This window comes from Indicator indicator, chromosome 17 (genome assembly GCF_027791375.1).
Source record: "Indicator indicator isolate 239-I01 chromosome 17, UM_Iind_1.1, whole genome shotgun sequence".
Lineage (NCBI taxonomy): Eukaryota > Metazoa > Chordata > Aves > Piciformes > Indicatoridae > Indicator > Indicator indicator.
Window position 1 is genome coordinate 17092154 of NC_072026.1, and position 19539 is coordinate 17111692.

The 19539-nt window shown below is 62.5% G+C and overlaps 1 protein-coding gene across 1 annotated transcript in view; it reads right to left on the reverse strand.

The window, feature by feature from the left end:
* The window catches only part of NHSL2 (NHS like 2), a 30255-nt gene extending 11436 nt beyond the window's left edge, over window positions 1-18819 (reverse strand). Inside the window, exons 1-2 of the mRNA XM_054388570.1 lie at window positions 18579-18819; window positions 10297-10323 (exon numbers count right to left, since the gene is read on the reverse strand). Of these exons, the coding sequence (XP_054244545.1) occupies window positions 10297-10323; window positions 18579-18819 (268 nt within the window). The remainder of the gene's footprint in view (window positions 1-10296; window positions 10324-18578) is intronic.
* Window positions 18820-19539: the final 720 nt, after the last annotated feature.

The window sequence follows — 19539 nt, forward strand, 5'->3', positions numbered from 1 at the left end:
CGGAGCCAAGGCGCACGCTGCTCTGTGAGGCGTGGAGAGGAAGAGAGAAGAGCACCCAGCAGGAGCTGGCATGGCCAAGGAACGTGCCTCCTGTCCCAAGCTCACTCCCACTGAGCTCAGGCATGACCGGTCTGGCTGCCCACCGGGACTTGGCATGGTGCCGAATGCCCGGCGGGGTCTGAAGGATGTCCCAGCGTGACGCCAGTGCCATGGGGAGCCTTGCTCAGCGGGCAGAGCTGCCTGTCGTGGCGCAGGCACTCGCTGTGTGCAGGCTTAAGTGTGCCCAAGGTGAAGTCTTGTTGGGACAGACACGCTGTGCCCTGGTGGAATCCAGACCCTCCTAGGGCACCATCCCCTGTGACGTGCCTCGTGGGCACGACTCCAAGTCTTCAGCAAGGCACCACCACCACCTTCAGCCATTTGACCTGCTGGTGGCTGAGCCTGGAGGAGTCTGAGGCTTTTTAGGGGGTGCCCACACCCCCTGAGACCCCAGTGCTGCCCTGCACAGCACAGCAAGTCTGTGTGCTCTCACACAGGTGCCCAGCAGGCCCGTGGGGCACTGCAGAAGAACCTCCCTGCTACACTGAGCCTGCTGGAGGCTCCCAGCTCTCCTCACTCTTCATTTCACACCCAGTCAGCTGACTTTTGTACTGACAGGAGATAAGGGCGCTGCAGAAGCTGCTGGCAAGGGTGGGTTTGCTGTGGCAGCTGTGAGGGTCTTTCAGCTCCTGGGCAGAACCCCTGGGTTATGTGAGAGGCTCCTGTCAAAGCCACCAGCAGCTGGACAGTTGATAGCATCACTGCCCATCAGCAGGGCTCAGAGTCAACCCTGTGCTAGGGAGTCTGCCTGCCTGTCCCTGTGACAGATCCATAAACCAGACAAAATTCCTTTCTCCACCCAGATGCCAAGTGATCCATCAGCCCTGCCTCATGCCTCACACAGGGTAGGGGCAGAGGGCACACGTGTGCTGCCCACAGAGGGTGGCAGCCCAGACCCCACGCAGACAGGCCAGGGGAGCCAAGGACATTTGGCTCTGGCAACACAAGCTGGGACCCTGTCAGGAGCTCTGGCAGGCAGAGCTGGTGCATGTGCCGCAGGGAGGATTTGGCCAGCAAGCCTGGCACAGGAGGAGCCTGGCACAGAGTCCACCTGTGCCACAGGGATGGGAACTGCCTGCAGCCATGCTCACCATGGGGCCTCACCAGGCCAAGATGAACTCAGGCTGCTCCCTGACGAGGGGCTAAGATAAAATGCCCTGGGGATGGGGCATGAGTGTGAGGGTTGGCCCTGGTGCTCCCATTACCCTGCCTCTGCCCTCCTGGCACCTGGCCAGAGCCGGGTCCCTGCAGCCGACAGCCACAGCTGGCAGGATGAGACCCTGAGAGCCCTTGTCCCCAGCAGCTCAGCCTACCCCTCAGGTCACAGCCCTCACTCCCATGCACTTCCCAGCCACAACCTTTCCCCGAAAACCTGAGGAAACCCAGCATGGCATCCTGCCAGCCCCAGTCCCAGCCAGTCCCTAGCACCCTGGCACAACATCACCACACACCACGGCCAAAAGCACTCCTGGGACAAGGTAGTCAAGGCCAGCTGCTTGCCAACCCTGCCCTGGCACTGTCCCCAGCCTAGCCAGGACTGCACAGTGGTGCACGGGCCCCCAGGGCCAGGCTCATGGCTCTCCCTGGCACGTGGGCTGCCCATGGCAGAGGCTGCAGCCCCTCAGTGTGGGCAGGGGTGCTTCCAGGAAGGGGCCATTTCCCCTGTGCCCGGCTGGTTTTACACTCTGTAGAGCTGGGACAATGCAAGGAAGTGGCCTGAGAGGGGAACGCGGCCAGGCCCCGGGACAAAGGGGCCCGAGACGTGAAATCAGCCCCGGCAAGGGCCACGGCTGGCTGCCATGTGTCCCCACTCTTGCCACCACCAGCAAGCTGGGCCTGCCAGAAGGGTACACCATGGGACCAGGCAGGATCTGTCCCATCAGGGCTAAGCAGCAGCCCCAGGAGTGGACAGTGGGACACGTGGATGGGGGTCTCTGCTTTCCTGGCAGTGCAAGGACACTCCAAGGGGCTGGGGAATGGCGGCAAGGATTTGAAGGGATGGGGACACCCCATATCTGGGGACAGGAAGGACAAGACCTTTGCTGCCAGGCAGCACCAACCCTGCAGCTCTTGCACAGCCTTCAGAGACGAGAGCCCATGGCCACGGCTTACCCCAACCCAACGGCTTGCCCTGCAGAGCAAGAACTGCCTGCAGCCCTCTCCACCCTTGCTGCCTGCTGCCAGCCCCTGCCCATGCTGCCCACACTGCCCACCTTACCTCCCCGCTGCCAGGGTGCCAGCAGCCACTCCACCTTGGCCATGGCGACGGGCGCAGGAGCGGGAGCTCACTGTTTGCTTCCAAAGCAGGCGGAGAGCAGAGAGCTCCCAGCTCCAGCCCGCGGGAAGAGGAAGCGACCAGGAACTGGCTGCTGGAGCCAGCGCCACAGCCCATTGTCCAGCCACAGCCCCTCTTCCTTCCCTGCCACCGGCCTGGCGTGCTGCAGGGGTCTGCATGGCCCAACCTCTGCCCGCCCACCCTGCAGGTATTCACCCAGGATCCTGCAAAGGTGACGGGTCCGAGGGGGCTCATCCCTCCCACTGGACTCCCCTCCCTCCAAAAGGGAATGGGGTCCTTGAGGCAAGGGCAGGCTGGGCTGTTCCTGGCTGCCATGGGACCAAAACGTCCCCCAGCCATGGCTGGAGCAGCAACTGGCACCACCTGAACGCCGCAGGTTATACAGGGGGACACCAGCAAGTGGTGGCTTGTCCCTGCCAGCAAGGTGTGGCTGTCCCTGAGTGTCCCAGCTGGAGCAACTGGCGGTGTCCTCACCTGGAAGCCAGTACCCCAGAGCCTGGCACTGCTCCCGGCTGGACCCAGCCACCCCCTCCCCAGCCCCCCAGCACCTATTGGCTAAAAGCAGCTGGAAAGCTCTCTGGGGACTCAGCTGACCGTGCCCTGGGAGCCGCAAGAGCTCCCAGAGCCTCGTCCCGAAGGAAGCCAGAACTCCAGGCTGTGTTCCCATCTCTGTTGTTGTCAGCTCCCAGGAGCCTCCATCCTCTGGGAGAAGCAGCTCAGCTCTACAAAACCCCGGGGCACTGGGAAAGTGGTCCCTGAGGAGCTACTGCTGGTGGCTTTTGGAAGGGGCCAAAGCGGGAGGTGAGCCACATGCCTCACCAGGGCTGGTACCATCCACCCCCGTGCCAGGCACCCAGCACCACCACAGACCAACAGAATGGGATGGGAAAGGCTGGCAGACACCAGCAGAGCTCATCTGCCCAGGCAGCACTTGCAGGTGGGGACAAGTAGACCTGTCCCAAAGGACAGAGACAAGGAGACCTTTCCCGTTTGCTTCTTCTGGGACCCCATCCTGTGCTTCCAGCCCTGACACAGTAACTGAGGAGCTGCTGCCCAGCCCCACCAGAGCACTGGGCACAGAGACCTGAGAACTCATCTCGTCAGTTCCAGCAGCCTGTGAGCACGCTTCCTTCTCCAGCAAGACCCTCTGTGAAGCCACCACACACACAAGGTCCTGTCCTGGGCTTTGGGAGTGGCCTGCTCAGCAATTCTGACGCATGAGGATGGCATGCGGGGGTCTCCAAGCACCCATGAGCCTCAGAGGACCACCAAAGCTGCTGTTGGCTGAGTGGGCAGAGCTAAGGTTCACCTCCCCCCAGACTCACACAGCTGTGTGACTTTCCAGCTGTGGGGACACATGGAAGGCTGGAGTTTACCCATCAGAGATGTCACATAAAGACCCCTCCACGTGCTGCCTGTGCCTGGGGCAGAACGATCCTGGCTGAGATGAGTAGACACCTGGTACTGCAGATCCCTGCTCTCCTCTCCCAGCCCCACCAGCGGCCCAGCCCCACCGCAGGGCTGCTGCTTATCAAGTTTCAGCTCCCTCCCCTCGCAGATAAGCTCCAGCCTGGACCTGCCGGAGCCTCTCCACAAGAACGCCTGCATGTGGCTGCTCAGGAATGCCTGAGCCACTGAGGTCCCAGCAGCTCCAAGGCCAAACAGCCTGGGAGCACCCAAATGCTTGCCCCAGCTTTGTGCCCAAGATGAGCTTGGGGCTGTCTAGTGCCAGACCTCGCTCCTGCCCAATCCCAGCTGCCAGGTGCAGCACTGTGTCTCCCTGGAGGAGGCCAGGCACTAGCAGATCTGCTGGAGATCTCCAGTGCTCCAGGACAGAGAGGAACCAGAGGACAGAGCTGAACCAGTCCTTTCCAGCAGTGCCAGGGAGGTGACCTGCAGCTCCCTTTGGCGACGCAGAATAATGATGAGCTCCTGTCCCTCTGTGAGCTGCACCAGACACAGCTTCAGGGGTGGACGAGGCAGGCAGGAGCAGGCCAACATCCCATAGCCACCTTGGAGTACAGACACTGCCACCTCCAGTGCCCCACGAGACAGAAGCAAAGGGCAATGCACTGGGTACTGACCAGCACAGCATCCTGCATATCACAGACTGATTTGGGTTGAAAGGGACCTTCAAGACCATCTAGTTCCAACCCCCCTGCCATGGGCAGGGGCACCTTCCACTAGAGCAGGTTGCTTAAGGCCCTATCCATCCTGGCCTTGAACACCCTCAGAGAGAGAAAATCTATCCCTCTGGATCCACCAGAGCTGTGTCCTCCCTGATTCCTGAGCACCCCAAAGCTCCTCTGCCCCATCGCAGTGGTCGCTGTGGTGGAGGCAGCACAATTCACAGCGACAGGCTGTACCCCCACCCCCTCTGCCTGCTTACTGCTGAGCTCTGACAGTCACTTGGGCTGTGACAATCACTCCCCATTTTCGTGCAGCTTCCAAGTGCTTTTCCTGAGGTCTCTCTCAGGGCTGGCAGCTCCTGTTGCTGCCCTGGGTCCAGGAGCAGAGCTGAAGCCCTGGGTGTCTGGAAAAGGGTTGCTGAACTGCCCAGGCCAGACAGGGGACAAAGGAGTGACCAGACAGGTCCTGCTTGTTCCACTTGGTCTTTTCAGAGGGCACCTGCCCTGGGCTGTCCACTCCCAGCTCAGAGCGAGCCCTCTATCTGTCCTGCTGCCCACAAATGTCCTGTGGGTCTGCAGGGCTGCCTGCCTGCCCTGGGTCACTCGAGGTATAAGGGCCCTCAGACACCCACCACCCTCCCCACAGGTGGGAGAAGGGAGCTGGGGGTCTGCAGGCACACAGGTCCCTGCCAAGGCAGGACCTGCTGCAGGCCAGCCAGTGCCAGGGTTGTCCAAGGATGGCATCCCATGGTTGGAGCTGGCTCCCCACAGCCCAGGACTGGCTCCCCATGGTTTGAGCTTGATCTCCACACCTTAGAACTGGCTCCCCACTACCTGGAGATGACTCCCTATGGCTGGAACTGTCTCTACACACTTTGAGCCTGGTTCTTCATGGTTGAAGCTGGCTCTCTACAGCCGAGGACTGGCTCCCCATGTTTGGTGCTGGCTCCCCAGAGCTCAGAGCTGCCTCCCCACACTATGAGGCAGGCTCCCCACTGCCTGGAGCTGGTTCCCCATACCAGAATCTCGTCCCCCATAGCAGAATCTGGTCCCCCCCCAGCTTGCAGCTGGCTCCCCACAGCCAGGGGGTGGCTCCCCATGGCCAAGGCAGGCTCCCCACGGTGGGAGCTGGCCCCCCGCAGTCCAGGTGGGGGTCAGCACCCATCCCACGCACCAGAGGATCGCGCCGGCCCCCATCGCCAGCCCCATTCCCGTCCGTCCCCGCCAAGCCCCTGCCGGAGGTGACCTCTTCCAGTGTCCTCCAAGCGACCCAACGGGGCCGGGTAGCCCGGGGGATGGGGAGGAGGGGAACCGCGGCAGAGCCTCGGCGGGGGCGGTGCAGGGGAAGCGCCGGGAGCGGGTCCGGTCCCGTCCCGCCCCGTCCCGGTGCCCGGTACCTGTTGCTGAGCGCATCCTGCCCCGCCGCTGGCTGCGCGGCCCCTTCCGCTGCGCGTTGCCCATCCTCCGCCGCTCGCCCGGCCCCGGTGGTCACCGCGCCGCCGCCCCCGGGCCGCTCCCCGCCGGCTCCATCCCGGCCCCGCCACCGGGCCCGCCGCGCCGAGCCGGGAGGAGGAGGAGTCGCCGGGCCGGGCCGGGCCGAGCCCAGCCGGGCCGCATCGCATCGCACCGCACCGGGCGGCCCCCGCCCCGCCGCACCGGCCCCCGACCGCCCCCTCGGAGCCGCCCGCCTGCCGCGCCGGAGCCAACGAGCCTGAGCCCAATGGCGGCGGCGGGGAGGGAACCGGGCTGGGGGCGGCGAGGGGCTGGGCAATCCCTGGGGCCGGGGGTGGATGGAGGGTACCGGGAATGGAGGTGGATGTGGGGGCACTGGGACTGGATGGGGGGAACCGGGAATGAATGAGGGGATATCGGGAATGGGAATGGATGGCGGGGCACCGTGACCGGGGGTGGATGAGGGGGCTTTGGGACTGGGCAGCCACCCAGGGCATTGGGGCTGGATGGGGGGCTCTGGGGCTGGAGGTGAATGTGGGAGCACTGAAACTGGGCAGCACTCATGGGGTGATGGGGCCGGGACTGTGTTGGAAGTCCTGGGGCCGTGGGTGGGTGGATGGAGGGGGACATTGAGACTGGGATGTTCCAGGGTGATGGAGATGGGTGGGGTGCATTGGGGCTGGAGGTCCATGAGGGGGACACTGGGAATGAGTGATGGGGTGGGAGGCACCAGGACTGGGCAGCCCCAGTGGTGTGGGGATGGATGCAGGGGTCCTGGGGCTGGCACCCCCCATAGAGTGATGGGGCTGCAGGGCACCAAGACTAAGCAGCATCCTGAGGTTGGAAATGGGTGCTGGGGGGCTCCTGGGTGGGCCCTGTGGAGTAGGAGGGTGGGCAGGGGATGGATGGAGGAAGGGAGCAAGGAGCAGCTGGGAGACAAGAGGTGCAGGGTTAGCTCTTGGGGCTGGCATCCCATTGGGGAAGCCTGTGTGACAGCCATGAGACACTGCAGGAGCCAAGCCTGGGGGTGTTGGGGTCTCTGGCAGGACAAAGAGGGGAGGTTTCTAGCTGCCAGCATCTCCAGATCCCATCCCTGGCACTGTGCATCTTGGACAGTACCACATCCACACAAAGCTGAGTACACTGGGTGCTACTACCCCCACATACCTGGGTCAACCACCACCCTTGGGGAAGGAACCACTTGAAGGTTGGGGGAAAGTGGGCTCAGCGTGTCCTGGGCTGCAGTGAGCAAGCAGCCCCCTGCCCCCTGTGCCAGCTGTGCCCAGCAGCACTCAGCCCGGCCTGAGCCAGCCCTGCCAGGCCAGAGCAGATCCAGGCAGCCACAGAAAGGCCCAGAAAGCGCCGGGAGGTTGTTATGGAAACAGCCACAAATTGGATCAGTACTGGGAGCGGGTGTGTGACTGATGTGGCAGTGGGTGGGTGTGACAGCCGCAGCGCTGCGGGGGCACCATGCTGGCACCCCCGGCTCCATGCCGTGCCCCCGTGCTGTGCCCCCGTGCTGGGCAGGGCTGCAGCGGTGCCCGGGCTCATGGAGACAGCCTGTGCCAGGGCTGTGGGCAGCGTGGGTGTGCGCTCACCTCGCCCCGGGCTCCACATGTTCTCAGGGAAGATGAAGGATGGAGGCGAGCCTGGGGGGTTCCGCAGGAACACCACGGAGACAATGCTGCCTCCAAAGCACCCCCAGCCAAGCCAAGGCACGAACCATGGAACCACAGAACATGTGGGTTGTAAGAGACCTTCACATCCTGGAGTCCAACTGTTACCCCAGCACTGCCAGGGCACCACCAAACCACAGCCCTCAGCACCACATCTCCACAGCTTTGAAAGCCCCCCAGGGATGGGGACCTCACCACTGCCCTGGGAAGCCTGGGCCAGGCCTGGACAACCCTAAAGGGGAAGAAGTTGTTCCTCATGTCCAACCTAAACCTCCCCTGGGGAACTTGAGGCCATTTCCTCTTGTCCTGTCATTTGTTCCTTGGCAGAAAAGACCAACCTCCACCTGACTCCAACCTCCTTTCAGGGAGTTGTAGAGATCCAGAGGGTCTCCCCTCCTTCTCTCCAGGCTGAACAACCCCAGTTCCCTCAGCTGCTCCTCACCAGCCCTGTTCTCCAGACCTTTCCCCAGCTTTGCTGCCCTTCTCTGGACCCTCTCCAGCCTCTCAATGTCCTTGGAGTGCGTTGCCCAAAATTGAACTAAGGATTCAAGGTGTGGCCTCACCACTGCTGAATACAGGGGAACAATCCCTGCTCTGGTCCTGCTGGCCACACTACCACCTGTCCGAGCCAGGATGCTGGTGGCCTTCTTGGCCATCTGGGCATGCTCTGGCTCATCTTCAGCTGCTGTTTACCTATACCCCCAGGTCCTTTTCAACCAGGCACAGTGGCACCTCTGCCAACAGCCCCTCTGTGGGTTGTGGGGTCCACAGTTCAACACCATGGTTCCTTTCCACACCTTATCTCAGGAAGCTCAGTGAGCTACTCATCACCCCAAGCTCTTCACCCCAAGCAGCAGGGTCCACACTGATGGAGCTTGGTAAGGCAGGAGCACACGAGTGGCCAGAAGCACCCCAAAATGTCTTGGCCATCCACTGCTAGCATAGAGCTGGGGAGAAGCCTGTGCTGGTGGCCCTGACTGGCTGTAAGCATGGGGGCAGCTCAGCTCCCCCTTCCCAGAGGAGCAGAGAAGGCAGCAGCTCCTTTGGAGCACCACAAGCACTCGCTGCAGGGACCAGCTGGTTACTTTCTGGCCAAGAGACCACGTTCCACAGCACAGCGAGGCTGATGAGCTCACTGGAGAACAACGGCCTGGGCTGGGCCAAGGCTGGGGAGGGGGGCCGGGGCTGTCAGCCTCACACAGGCACTGCTCAGAGCCAGCAGCACCCCATCCCTCCCAGGGGTGCCACGTCCCGGCCAGGGGGTCTCTTGTCTTGACCAGCGAGTCCCACGTCCCTGTGAGGAAGTGCCAGATGGGGCACAACCATGGGCATGGTCCCAGATGAGCTGGAAGACTCTCAAACTCTGTGCCTGGCAGCCCCCCTGATGGCCCACTGAAAGTGACCTCCTGCCCCACCGAGCTGCCCCAGCGAGGCCCTGGCAGGGGAGCTGCCAGCAGCCCCTGAAGGGCTGGGCTGGAGCTGCCAAAGCTGGGCTGGAGCTGCCATGCCACCTCGCGTCCCCTCCGGGTTCTGCATTCCTGGGATTCCTCCAGCGCAGCAACATATTTCCTTGGCCCGTGTGCAGGGAGTGCCAGCGGGGTGACCCGTGCTCTTCAGGACAGGGTATCGCCCGCAGCGCCCCCCGTGCTCTGGGTGTGCCCACGGCTGCAGGGACCAGCAGCCTGGCACCCGCCGAGCAGCCATGTCCCAGCAGCTTTGGGGTGGGCATACTGGGGGAGCAAGCCCTGCAAGGGGCTGCATCAGTATGCCCAAGTCCCAGAGCTCAGCATCATGGTGCCCAGCATCATAGTGCCCAGCATCATAGTGCCCAGCTGGCTTACGGCTGTGCCACAGCCAGGCTCTTTCCCAGTCTCAAGAGGGCTGTTCTGGCCTCCCCAGCTCCTCAGGGGAGGGAACACGGGAGGGTGGGCTCAGCCATGGGGTCCTCTGATGGCCACAATGCCACCAACAGAAGCCAATCTGTGAGACCTCTGATGCCCATGCAGAGATTGAGCCCGAGGGGACATGGGGATCCTGTCCATGGTCACCCCAACAACCTGCACCCCCAGCTACCTGAGAGCTTCCCCTGGCTCAGGAAAGCTGACTGCACCCCAAAACGTCTGTACCAACAGGTGGTGTGATACCATCACCAGTTTGTGTCATTAAAGAGCCCCCCACGTGAGACATGGGGTGCCAGGCATGGCATCACCCCCTACGTGGCCACCAGGTCCTCAGCACCTCTGCCCACCCTGCTGGGCTCCCTGGGGCTGCCTCCTGTCCCAGCCTGAGCCGTGGGAAGAGAAGGGACACATCCAGCCCTAGAGCTGGGCATGGGCACTGCCCAGGGAACAGAGGGCACCGCATGCCCCCGTGGGGCTCTAACCGCTGCCACCATCGATAAGCCCTCAGATGGCATATGACAAGGTGCCCAGCCAGCCCCATCCCACCACCCCCATCGCCCAGCACAGGAGGAGCTGAGCTTGTGGCTTGGCCAGCCCTGGCTGTGTGGGCACCCACACCCAGCACCCACCCTCTTTGGAGACAGTTGCCCGTCCCATGCCGTGCACCCATCAAGCTCCCTGCCCATACCCTAGAGCAGGGCTGGTAGTCCGTCAGGGACGAGAAGGATAAAACTTCTACATACCCAGCTCTGCCTCCTCCTCTTCCTGCTCTGGCCGGGACCGGGGGTTGCCCCGTGCCCAGCAGTCTCTCCAAGCCCCCACGGGCAGCCATGGGGAGAGCTAGCAGGCGGCAGCAGGGAAACGGCCGCGGCGCCAACTCTGCTGCTGGCCGCCGCTAACTGGCTCCAGGTTTGCTGGAGAAGGGCTGGATGGAAACGCTTCTCCCACCCAGCCCAGGCCCTTCTTAAAGTCGCAGCTACACGGACGGGCCCTCTGCGAGCCACACAGAGCAGCGTCCTGCCAGCCCGCCCGCAGGGCACGGCTGCCAGCTGCCTGCAGCTCCTCTGACAGTGTGACCCCCGGAGAGGAGATGTCACCCTGCCACCCTTGCTGCTGGGCCCATGCCACGGGCAGTACCAGCCTCCCCTCTCCTGCTACAGCCAGGGGTTGGGCAGCAGGGTGAAGGGCATTGCTCTGGACTCCAATCTGGAGCAGCCCTCTATGCCCATCTGTGGGGAGAGGGCAGCCCCACAGCGCTCCCCACACTGGCAGCAAGAGCACCAGGCTCAGGCATGGGCACGGTGGGGAGGGCCTTTAGGAGATCATCACCAAGGCAGAGATGGGCAGCTGAGCTCAGCCTGCCCCTTCCTGCCTGCTCCAGCCCATGGAGGCCCCCGAGGTAGCAGCTGAAGTGTCCTGCCCCCCGGCCCATACCTCCTGCCACCCTGCCCGTATCTCCTGCTATGGGGTGTGCAGAGCCCCGGGGCCAGCAGGCAGATGCCACCACAGCCAGCTCTTGTCCCCAGGCACCCACTGCCAGCTCATGTGTGCATTGGCCCCGCTTGGTTCCTGCTCTGCTTGCTGCAGCAGAAAATCCCCGCCAGCCTTTTCCTGCCGCTTCATGAGATGCTCTGGCAGCTCCTGCCCATCTGCCAACTCTGCCAAACAATTCCTGGGCACGCAGCCCCGTCGCTTGGGCAGCGAGCTGGGCACGTTTGGGAAGGCTGTGTGTGCTCACGAGGCATGAGCAGATCTGCTGTGCCCAGGATGCTGCCCAGCTGCCTGTGAGGCAGCAGAGGGTGAAGGTGCCCGGTGGCAAGCCTGCCACAGCGAGACACGTGGCAGCCCTGGGTGAAAGAGTTGACGTGCTCCCACCAACTGCCCCTCTGTGGAGCTCTGTGTGGCATGAGGTGCAGCTGCCACCCCCAGCCCTGTTGGTGCATGAGGGTCTGGAGGACTTTAGGGAGCGAAGGCAGCTCTGTCCCACCAGCATCACTCAACTTCCTGCAGCCAGACATTATCCTCTCTGACCCTAACCCTCCAAGAAGCTCCCCAGATGAACACAACCCATCAACCTCTTCCCATCAGCGACATCCCAGCTGCTTCAGAGGAGCTCCCCTCTACCCGAGCCCAACTGGGTACCCACCAATCAGCTCAGCTTGTGGCCTCATCCCACTGCTGCCCACAGCCAGCAGATTTCTCTCCTAGCAATGAAATGAGCTGGAGCATCTCCAAAGAAGGAGATTCAATGGGATGAACTGCAGTGAGTCCAGAGAAGAGCAAGGAAATTGGTGAAGGGTCTAGAGAGCAGGGCTGGTGAGGAGCAGCTGAGGGGACTGGGGTTGTTCAGCCTGGTGAAAAGGAGGCTGAGGAGAGACATCCTGGCTACCTCCACTTCCCTGGAAGGTGGTTGGAACCAGGTTGGAGTCAGTCTCTGCTCCCAAGGAACAAGTAACAGGACAAAAGGAAATGGCCTCAAGTTGCCCCAGGTGAGGTTTAGGTTGGACATGAGGAACAACTTCTTCCCCTTCAGGGTTGTCCAGGCCTGGCCCAGGCTTCCCAGAGCAGTGGTGAGGTCCCCATCCCTAGAGGGCTTTCAAAGCTGTGGAGATGTGGTGCTGAGGGCCATGGTTTTGTAGTGACCTGGCAGTGCTGGGTTAAGGGTTAGACTTCAGATCTGAAAGGTCTCTTACAACCCACATGTTCTGTGGTTCCATGATCCCCACCTCCCAGCAGCCCTTTCCCAAAGCCATCAGCCCCAGGCTTGCAGCCACTCAGCCCCCTAGAACCCAGGTGCACTCCTTGGCCTTGGGGGACACAGCCATCCAGACCCACCTTGCCTTGGCTTGGTCCCATGCAGGCAGCCCCTCACAGGCAGCCCCAGCAGCCCACGCACTGCCGGAGACAGCCGAGACCACCCAGGAGGCTGCTGGCTGCCAGCTGCAGCTGTGGGAGGGGGAACACCCTGAGAAGCCTCCCCAGCACCAGCCCAGGGTGCACCCAGGACCTCAATCTGGACAGGGAGACCTTCTCCCTCTGCCTGGCTATGTGGGAACCCCTGGGGTGGCAATGGGCAAGCCCGGCCCAGGGAGATGAGCAGGAACCCCCTCCCTTTGGGATTTCAGACCATGGGAGCCATGGACCAGCTGAGGGTCCTCAGAGCAGCCAGTGTGGGGCACTGGTGACACAGATTCCAGTACCCATCACGTGCCCAGGAGCCCCTTGTCTGCAACAGGACCAAGTGTGGACACAGTCAGGGAATCCCAGACTGGTTTGGGCTGAAGGGACCTTCAAAGGTCATCCAGTCCAACCCTCTGCAGTCAGCAGGGACATGCAACTGAAGCAGGTTGCTCAGAGCCACAAACAACCTGGCCTGCAATGGTGCCAGGGATGGGGCATCTCCCACCTCTCTGGGCAGCTTGGGTCAGGCTCTCACCACCCTCAATGTCAAATATTTCTCCCTTCTCTCCAGTCTGAATCTCCCTCTTTGAGTTCAAAACATCACCCCTTGTCCTGTCACAACTTCCCTGCTCAAAGGCCTGTCCCCAGCTTTCTGATCAGCCCCTTGAAGTCCTTAAAGGTGGTCACCAGAAGGTCTCCCTGGGGCCTTTTCTTTTCCAGGCTGGACAACCCCAACTCTCCCAGCCTGGTCTCACAGCAGGGGTATTCCAGCTCTCAGACCCTCTGGCTGGCATTCATCCCTCACATAGCATGCATGTGAGGATGGTGTGGGCCCTGTGCCAGGGGCACAAGGTGTCATGCTGCCCCCATCCTCCTGCCTGGCCATGGGGACACTGAGGCAGGACCCAAGCTGGAGATGGCAAATTTTGACCACCAGCCGTTGCTGGGAAGCAGCTCCTTCCCCTGGCTTCTCTGAACTGCTGTCATTAACTCAAGGACCTAGTGACCTGCTCCTGCTCCCTGCACTGCCCACCATACTCAGCCTCTGCCCACTGCCTCCACTGAGGCTGCCAGACCTGTGCCCACCTGCCAGCCATGACACTATGCCAGGCTGCCACGCTGGGATGCACCACTCCACCATGCCACTGGGTACTCACCCAGAGCCCCATGCATGCCACTGCCAGCACCCAAAGCACCAGCCTGCTCCCCTGCCAGTGGCATCTTCCTGGGCAGCTGTCTTCACTGCCAGACATGAGTGCAGGAGGAGGGTGGCAGAGCTGGTGGCATGGGAAGCAGAAGAGCTGATTCTCTCCACCAGTGCACTCTGTCCATTCAGCACCATGCCATCTCTCGCTCAATCCAGGCTTTATGCTGCCAGCAAACAGCCCCCAGTGTGTTGCCCAGCCCCATGCCAGTGGCTGTGGGGTGCTGGGCACTGGGTACCCGGGGAGCACAGACCATGGATATGATAAGGGACTGCTGGACTCCTAAGCAGTTGGGAGAGGTCTCTGGTGGGTCCCAGTGTACCCTCAGTACCTATCAGGAGCAAAGCAGCAGGTGCCCAGCATGCACAAGGCTGGCACAGGAGGCCTTTGTGGCCACCTTCTCTTGGGCCTCTGTGCATTCTCACTGGGTGATGGGAGTCCTGAGGACCTGTTGTGCCCAGGTACCTGCTGTCCCAAGAGACCTGCTGCCCTGAGGGACCTGCTGTCCAAAGGACCACAGCCCAGCTCCCAAGGAAAGTCTCAGCTCTCGCACAAATCTTTCCCAAAAGTGACCCAAGGATGGAAACCCTTCCAACCAGAAGCAGGATTTGGGTCCATCTCAGCAGGAATCCCAACCCTAGCAAAACCCCGGCAAGGAGGGAGGGGTCGTGACAACAAACTGGAGATCCCACCCTCAACACCAGCTCCCAAGCTGTCCCCATCATGTCCCCCTGAGCAGGGCCAGGCACCACAGGAACCCATGGGCAGAGTGTGCCAGGGGGCACTGCCATCATGCAGGGTGGCAAGATCCCAGACGGGGCTGACGTTTGCTTGCAGCAGCTTCAGCAGCACAGGGACGCTGCTGCAAGGTGGGGACGGTGTCTCGGAGAGCAGCTCTTGGCCGCCACCGCCGCCGGCCAGCGGCCAAAGCGCATCGCCGCCACCCACCGGCGCTCCTGCAGCCGGAGCCCGTTAAGAGCGCGGGTGCGGCTGCCGCTCCCCCTCCTCTGGCCCTGGAGACAGACAGCCTTGGTTGGCTTCCCGCTTCCCGCCTGCTTCCCGGGGCTTTCGGGGAGCTCGGCCTCCCTCCCACGCTGAGGTCACTGCTGGCAGGAGAAAACAGCAGAGAAAGAACCTCGGAGATCTGGGAGGTTTCTGGGAGGCTGCTCAGCCTGACAACCCACCACATTGTTGGGTTTGCAGGGTGGGCACCTCCACAAACTGCTTCAGTGTTGCCACGGGGGCAAGCAGCCTTCACCCCACGCTGGCCACAGCCTGTCCTGATGGCCAAGCTGCCCTGTGACAAGTGTCCCTTCCTGCCAGGCAAGGAGCAAAGCTTCATCTCCCTCCAAATGGATCCTTCTCCTCTCCTGGGTTTGGGGCATCTCCTTCCCCATGGCTCTGGCTCCTGGCATCTCTGCCCTCACATGAAGAACCCTCACCCCATGGAGAGAAGGTGGTGAGGGTGGCTGCAGGGCCAGAGGAAGCAGGGTCCCCAGAATGAAGCCATGGGATGCAGGAGGCTCACATGGGTACAGTCCTAGGGAAGCCATGACTGGGAGAGGTGATTTCAGCCTGGAGCCGAGGGTCAGCCCAGCCACTCCAGCCTGGCAGGACACTTGAGCAAGCCAGCAAGAGCTTTGTTCTTTCTTTGCAACCAGTGACAGGATTGGGGAGAAACTCCTGTGCCAGCCCTTACCCAGCCATGAGGAGAGAGCCCAGTGAGGGGCACAGGGACACAGCTCAGGGCTGGCTGATTCCATCTCATAGCCTGTTTCAGAGACAAGGCTGAAGGTCAGAGCCTGCTAATCATGAAAGCAGCCAACAGTTACTCCTGCCAGCAGAGCTCAGAGTTCCTTCCAGAGCTCCAGCCCCATGGCTCTTTGGGGATGAGCTGAAATAGCTCCCGGCGCCAGGCACCATCCTCCTCTTCCTTGCTGGGATTTATTTCCAGAGCTGCTGGGTCCCAGTGGGACCAGGATGAGCTGGGAGCGCTGGCTCTTGTCACCCAGCTGGTGACCATGGAGCTATGCCCTGGTTCAGCATGACATTCAGGGAACACTAGGGGCTTTCCTGGGCTGCAAAAGGACCCCAAGCACTGGCAGGAGAGAGGGGTTCAGTGCCACCCCAGGTCCCCTTGTCTCTATGCCCCAGGATGTGCCCAGATCCCTGCTCTCACACAAGGGCCGATGAATAAGAGCAGAGGAATCTGCCAGCTCTGGCTCTGCTTTCATGCTGGGAACAGCCACACAGCCACTCCTGGCCCCTTGCTGTAATGGTCCTCTGGCTGCAGCCACACTGGTAGCCAGAGTCAGAGAATCAGTTGTGGAATCACGGAATCAATCACAGAATCAGTTATGGGCTCAGTCATGGAATCACAGAATCCCAGGTTGGAACAAACCTCAAGGCTCATCTGGTCCAACCTTTCTTGGCAGAAGCACAGTCTAGTTAGGATGGCTCAGCACCAGCATCTCCTCCTCCTGATGAGGAAAACAAGGAAGCTCCCACCAGCCTCCAGACAGAGGGATGGACACATCCTGCTGCACAGCAGTGACCTGAGCTCGCCAGCCACGGGGCTTCCCTCACTGGCGGGGACACCCACGCTTTGGACCCTGTTCAACCAAAGCCAGGCACTGGCTCCTGACCCAGCTGGGGGCACCAAAACCTGGGAGCTGAAGCAGCATGAGGACCATCCTTGGGAAGAGCTCCCACTTGATGGAAAAGCCCCAAGAAGTCTCTGGTGCCCATCATGAGGTGTCAGCAGGGAAGGGACTAGCCTGGCCCAGCAGAGATTGCAGTGAGCAGAGCTGGTGCTGACCCCAGGAGGTCCCCTGCTGGCTCCAGGTCGGATCCATCACTGTCCCTACAAGCTGCTTGGGTCAGCTGCAACACAGCACCCAGCTGTGTGACGGCTACACCAGAGCCTCTCTGGCCCTGGGTGACTTTCCCCTGCATCTCCCAGGGACAAGACATTGGGGTTTAATTCCAGTTTAAAAGAAGCAAAGTGCTTTTTACCACTGGATCCTCTTCAAGAAATGGAAATGAAGAGAAAACCCCAGCCTCTGAGTAGGGTGTTGCTGATCACTTGCTCCTAACCCCTGAGACCCTGCAGCTTGGTGCCAAGCCCCACACCTCTGACCCCTGGCCAGCTCAGAGCCACCCCCAACATCTGCATGCATGCACATCCATGGGGCTCTAAGGAGGGGTTGAGGATGGTTTGCCCACTGCATGTCACACATCCCTTGCAGCCAGCTGAGATGTTGCTCCAGGACAAACCCCAGGCACATGGCACTGACCTGCAGCCTGAAACAACCCAGGGGCTGACAACTCCACCTGTCTGCAGATGCAGCTGCCTCCCCACCATGCCATCATCCCTGCCATCCCCTCCTTCCCCACACTGCCATCACCCGTGTCTTCCCACCCTCCCCACGCTGCCATCGTCCCAGCCGTCCCCATGCCATCTCCCTGCCTCCAGTAGCCATCACGGCCACCGAGAGCATTGCCAGCCTGCCGGCCAGGGACCATCTGGTCACCGTGACAGCCAGCTCCTCCTGCAGGAGACACAAGTCCAGCACGTACGGTGTTGAATGACACTGAATGGCTTTGGCACTGCCGCTGGTGCTGTGTGCGGGTCAGCCTGAGCGACCCTGGCACCTCCTTGTTCCCTCCACCCTCCACTGGCCGATGCAGGGGACAGCAGGAGGCTTTCCCTACACTGATTTACGGCAGCAGCATGCGCAGAGCAGGGGGTCTGGAGACGGAGGCTGAGTGCCCGGCTCCGGGAATCCGGCTGCGAGGCCCCGGCAGGGCTTTCCCACGGCTCCCGCAGCCGGGACAGGGCTGGCAGGGGCTGTGCAGCCAGCACAGGACCCAGCGTTTTGCCAGGGCCTGGGAAACGCTGTAGGGGAACGTGTGCACCACCAGCACCCCCTCCTGCCCCGTCAGGCCTTCACACAAACTGCCACAAACAATTCCCAGACCAGCTTGTTATGACCTCCTCCAGAACAGGCTGCCCGCTGCTGATCCGGCACAGGACCCCGCGCCAAACCGAAATGCTGGAACCATCCTGGCAAAACCAAACAGCTCTGGCTGCAAGGAGAGTCAGGGAGCGCAATGCCCAGGTGGCCGCTGCTGCTGCTGCTGGCCCCAACCACACAAACCCGGGGGAAGCTGCTCCACGCTGACCTGCAGCGACCAGCGAGGGGATGGCCACCTCGGTCCCTGCCCCGGCACAGGGTGAAGCACCCACGGAGTGGAGCCAAGGAGCCAGCCTGGCATTCCCGGGGAGCCTGGAATGGAACAGCCCCGGTAAGTGGGGATGCAGGTTGGGCCCTGTGCTTGGCTGGCAGCCTGGGAAGTGTGGCTGTGTGCCAGAGAGGGCGGGCAGGACAGGGCACCAGTGGCTGCTGAGCTGTCCCTGGGTCACCCCGATGCCACAGCCAGTACATGCTGCCATGGCTACTGTGACCAAGAGGGCATCATGGTGGCATCATCACCCGTTCCCTGAATGTCATGATGGCATCACCACCTGTTCCCTGGGCATCCTACTGATATTGTTGCCCATTCTCTGGGTATCGTGTTGGCATCACCACCTGTTCCTCAGGTGTAGTGGTGCCACCACCCACTCCCTGGGCATCCCAGTGGCATCACCACCCATTCTCACCACCCAGTGGCATTGCTGCCTGTTCCGTGTCCGTGCCAGACTCCCAAGCAGACACCTCAGTCCAACTGTGGGTCACCCATCCCAGCAAGGGGATATGGGGCACCCAGGCAGGACCACGGTGAGGGACCAGCGGCAGAGTCCTTCCTGAGCCGGGACCCTCGGAGAGGGTGCAGCCCGGCTCACCCCGGGGCCGGGGGTCGCGGGACCCTCCGGGGCAGGTCCGGACTTCCCTTACCTGTCCCGGCGACGGCCCCACGCAGCGGTCGTCCCCGTAGCAGGGCCTGGAGCCGGGCGGCCCGGCGGTGTAGCCGCCCGGTGCGGCGGCCAAGGGCCACGACGTGACACTCGATGTCTCCCAGGAGGGCGAGCGAATGTCCGCAGAGGTCGGCGAGCTGCCGGAGGAGGGTGAGGGCCGCCCGGCTGCAGACGTCCCGCAGCTCGGACAGGGGCACCGCCGAGCCCCGCCGCGCCTCCACGCTCCTCTTGTAGAACGGCATGGATCGGGACGGCACCGCTCAGCTGGGTCCGGCTGGGCTCGGCACGGATCGACTGGGCTTGGCTGGGCTTGTCCCGGCTCGTCTGAGTTCGGCTGGGCTCGGCTTGTCCCGGTTCGGCTCGTCCCGGCTCGGCTCGGTTCGGCTGGGCTCGGCTCGTCCAGACCCGGCTCGGCTGGGCTGGGCTCGGGTTCGGCCCGGCTCGGCTTCCCCGGCCAGCCCCGCGGCGGCTCGGGTTCTGCTGTGGCCGCGGGGGCTCGGGGCGGCCGGTGGGAGGAGAAGGAGGAAGGGGAGGGAGGGGCGGCCCTCCTCGGGGGCGCTCGGGCCGGGGCCGTGTCTCGGCAGCGGGGAGGGACAGACCGGAGCCGGCGCGGTGCGCGGGGAGCAGCCGCGGGAACATCCCGGGATGACCTCGTCGGGACTCCCGTCCAGAAGGCACTGCCATGCCGCGCCGCCCGCTCTGTACTCCCAGTGCCCATTCGTGAGAGCACGGTTATTCCCCGGTGCCAGCTCTGCATTCCCGGTGCCCATTCGTGAGAGCACGGGCAGCCGCCGGTGCCAGCTCTGCATTCCCGGTGCTCATTCGGGAGAGCATGGGCATCCAGCTTTTCCCTCCCGGTGCCCATTCAGTCGGGCACGGCTGGGGCAGTGTCCAGCAGAGGTGTGTGGCTGCCAGGTGGGCACCCTCTTCCCTCAGGTCCCCGGCTCCCTAAGCCCTTTAGG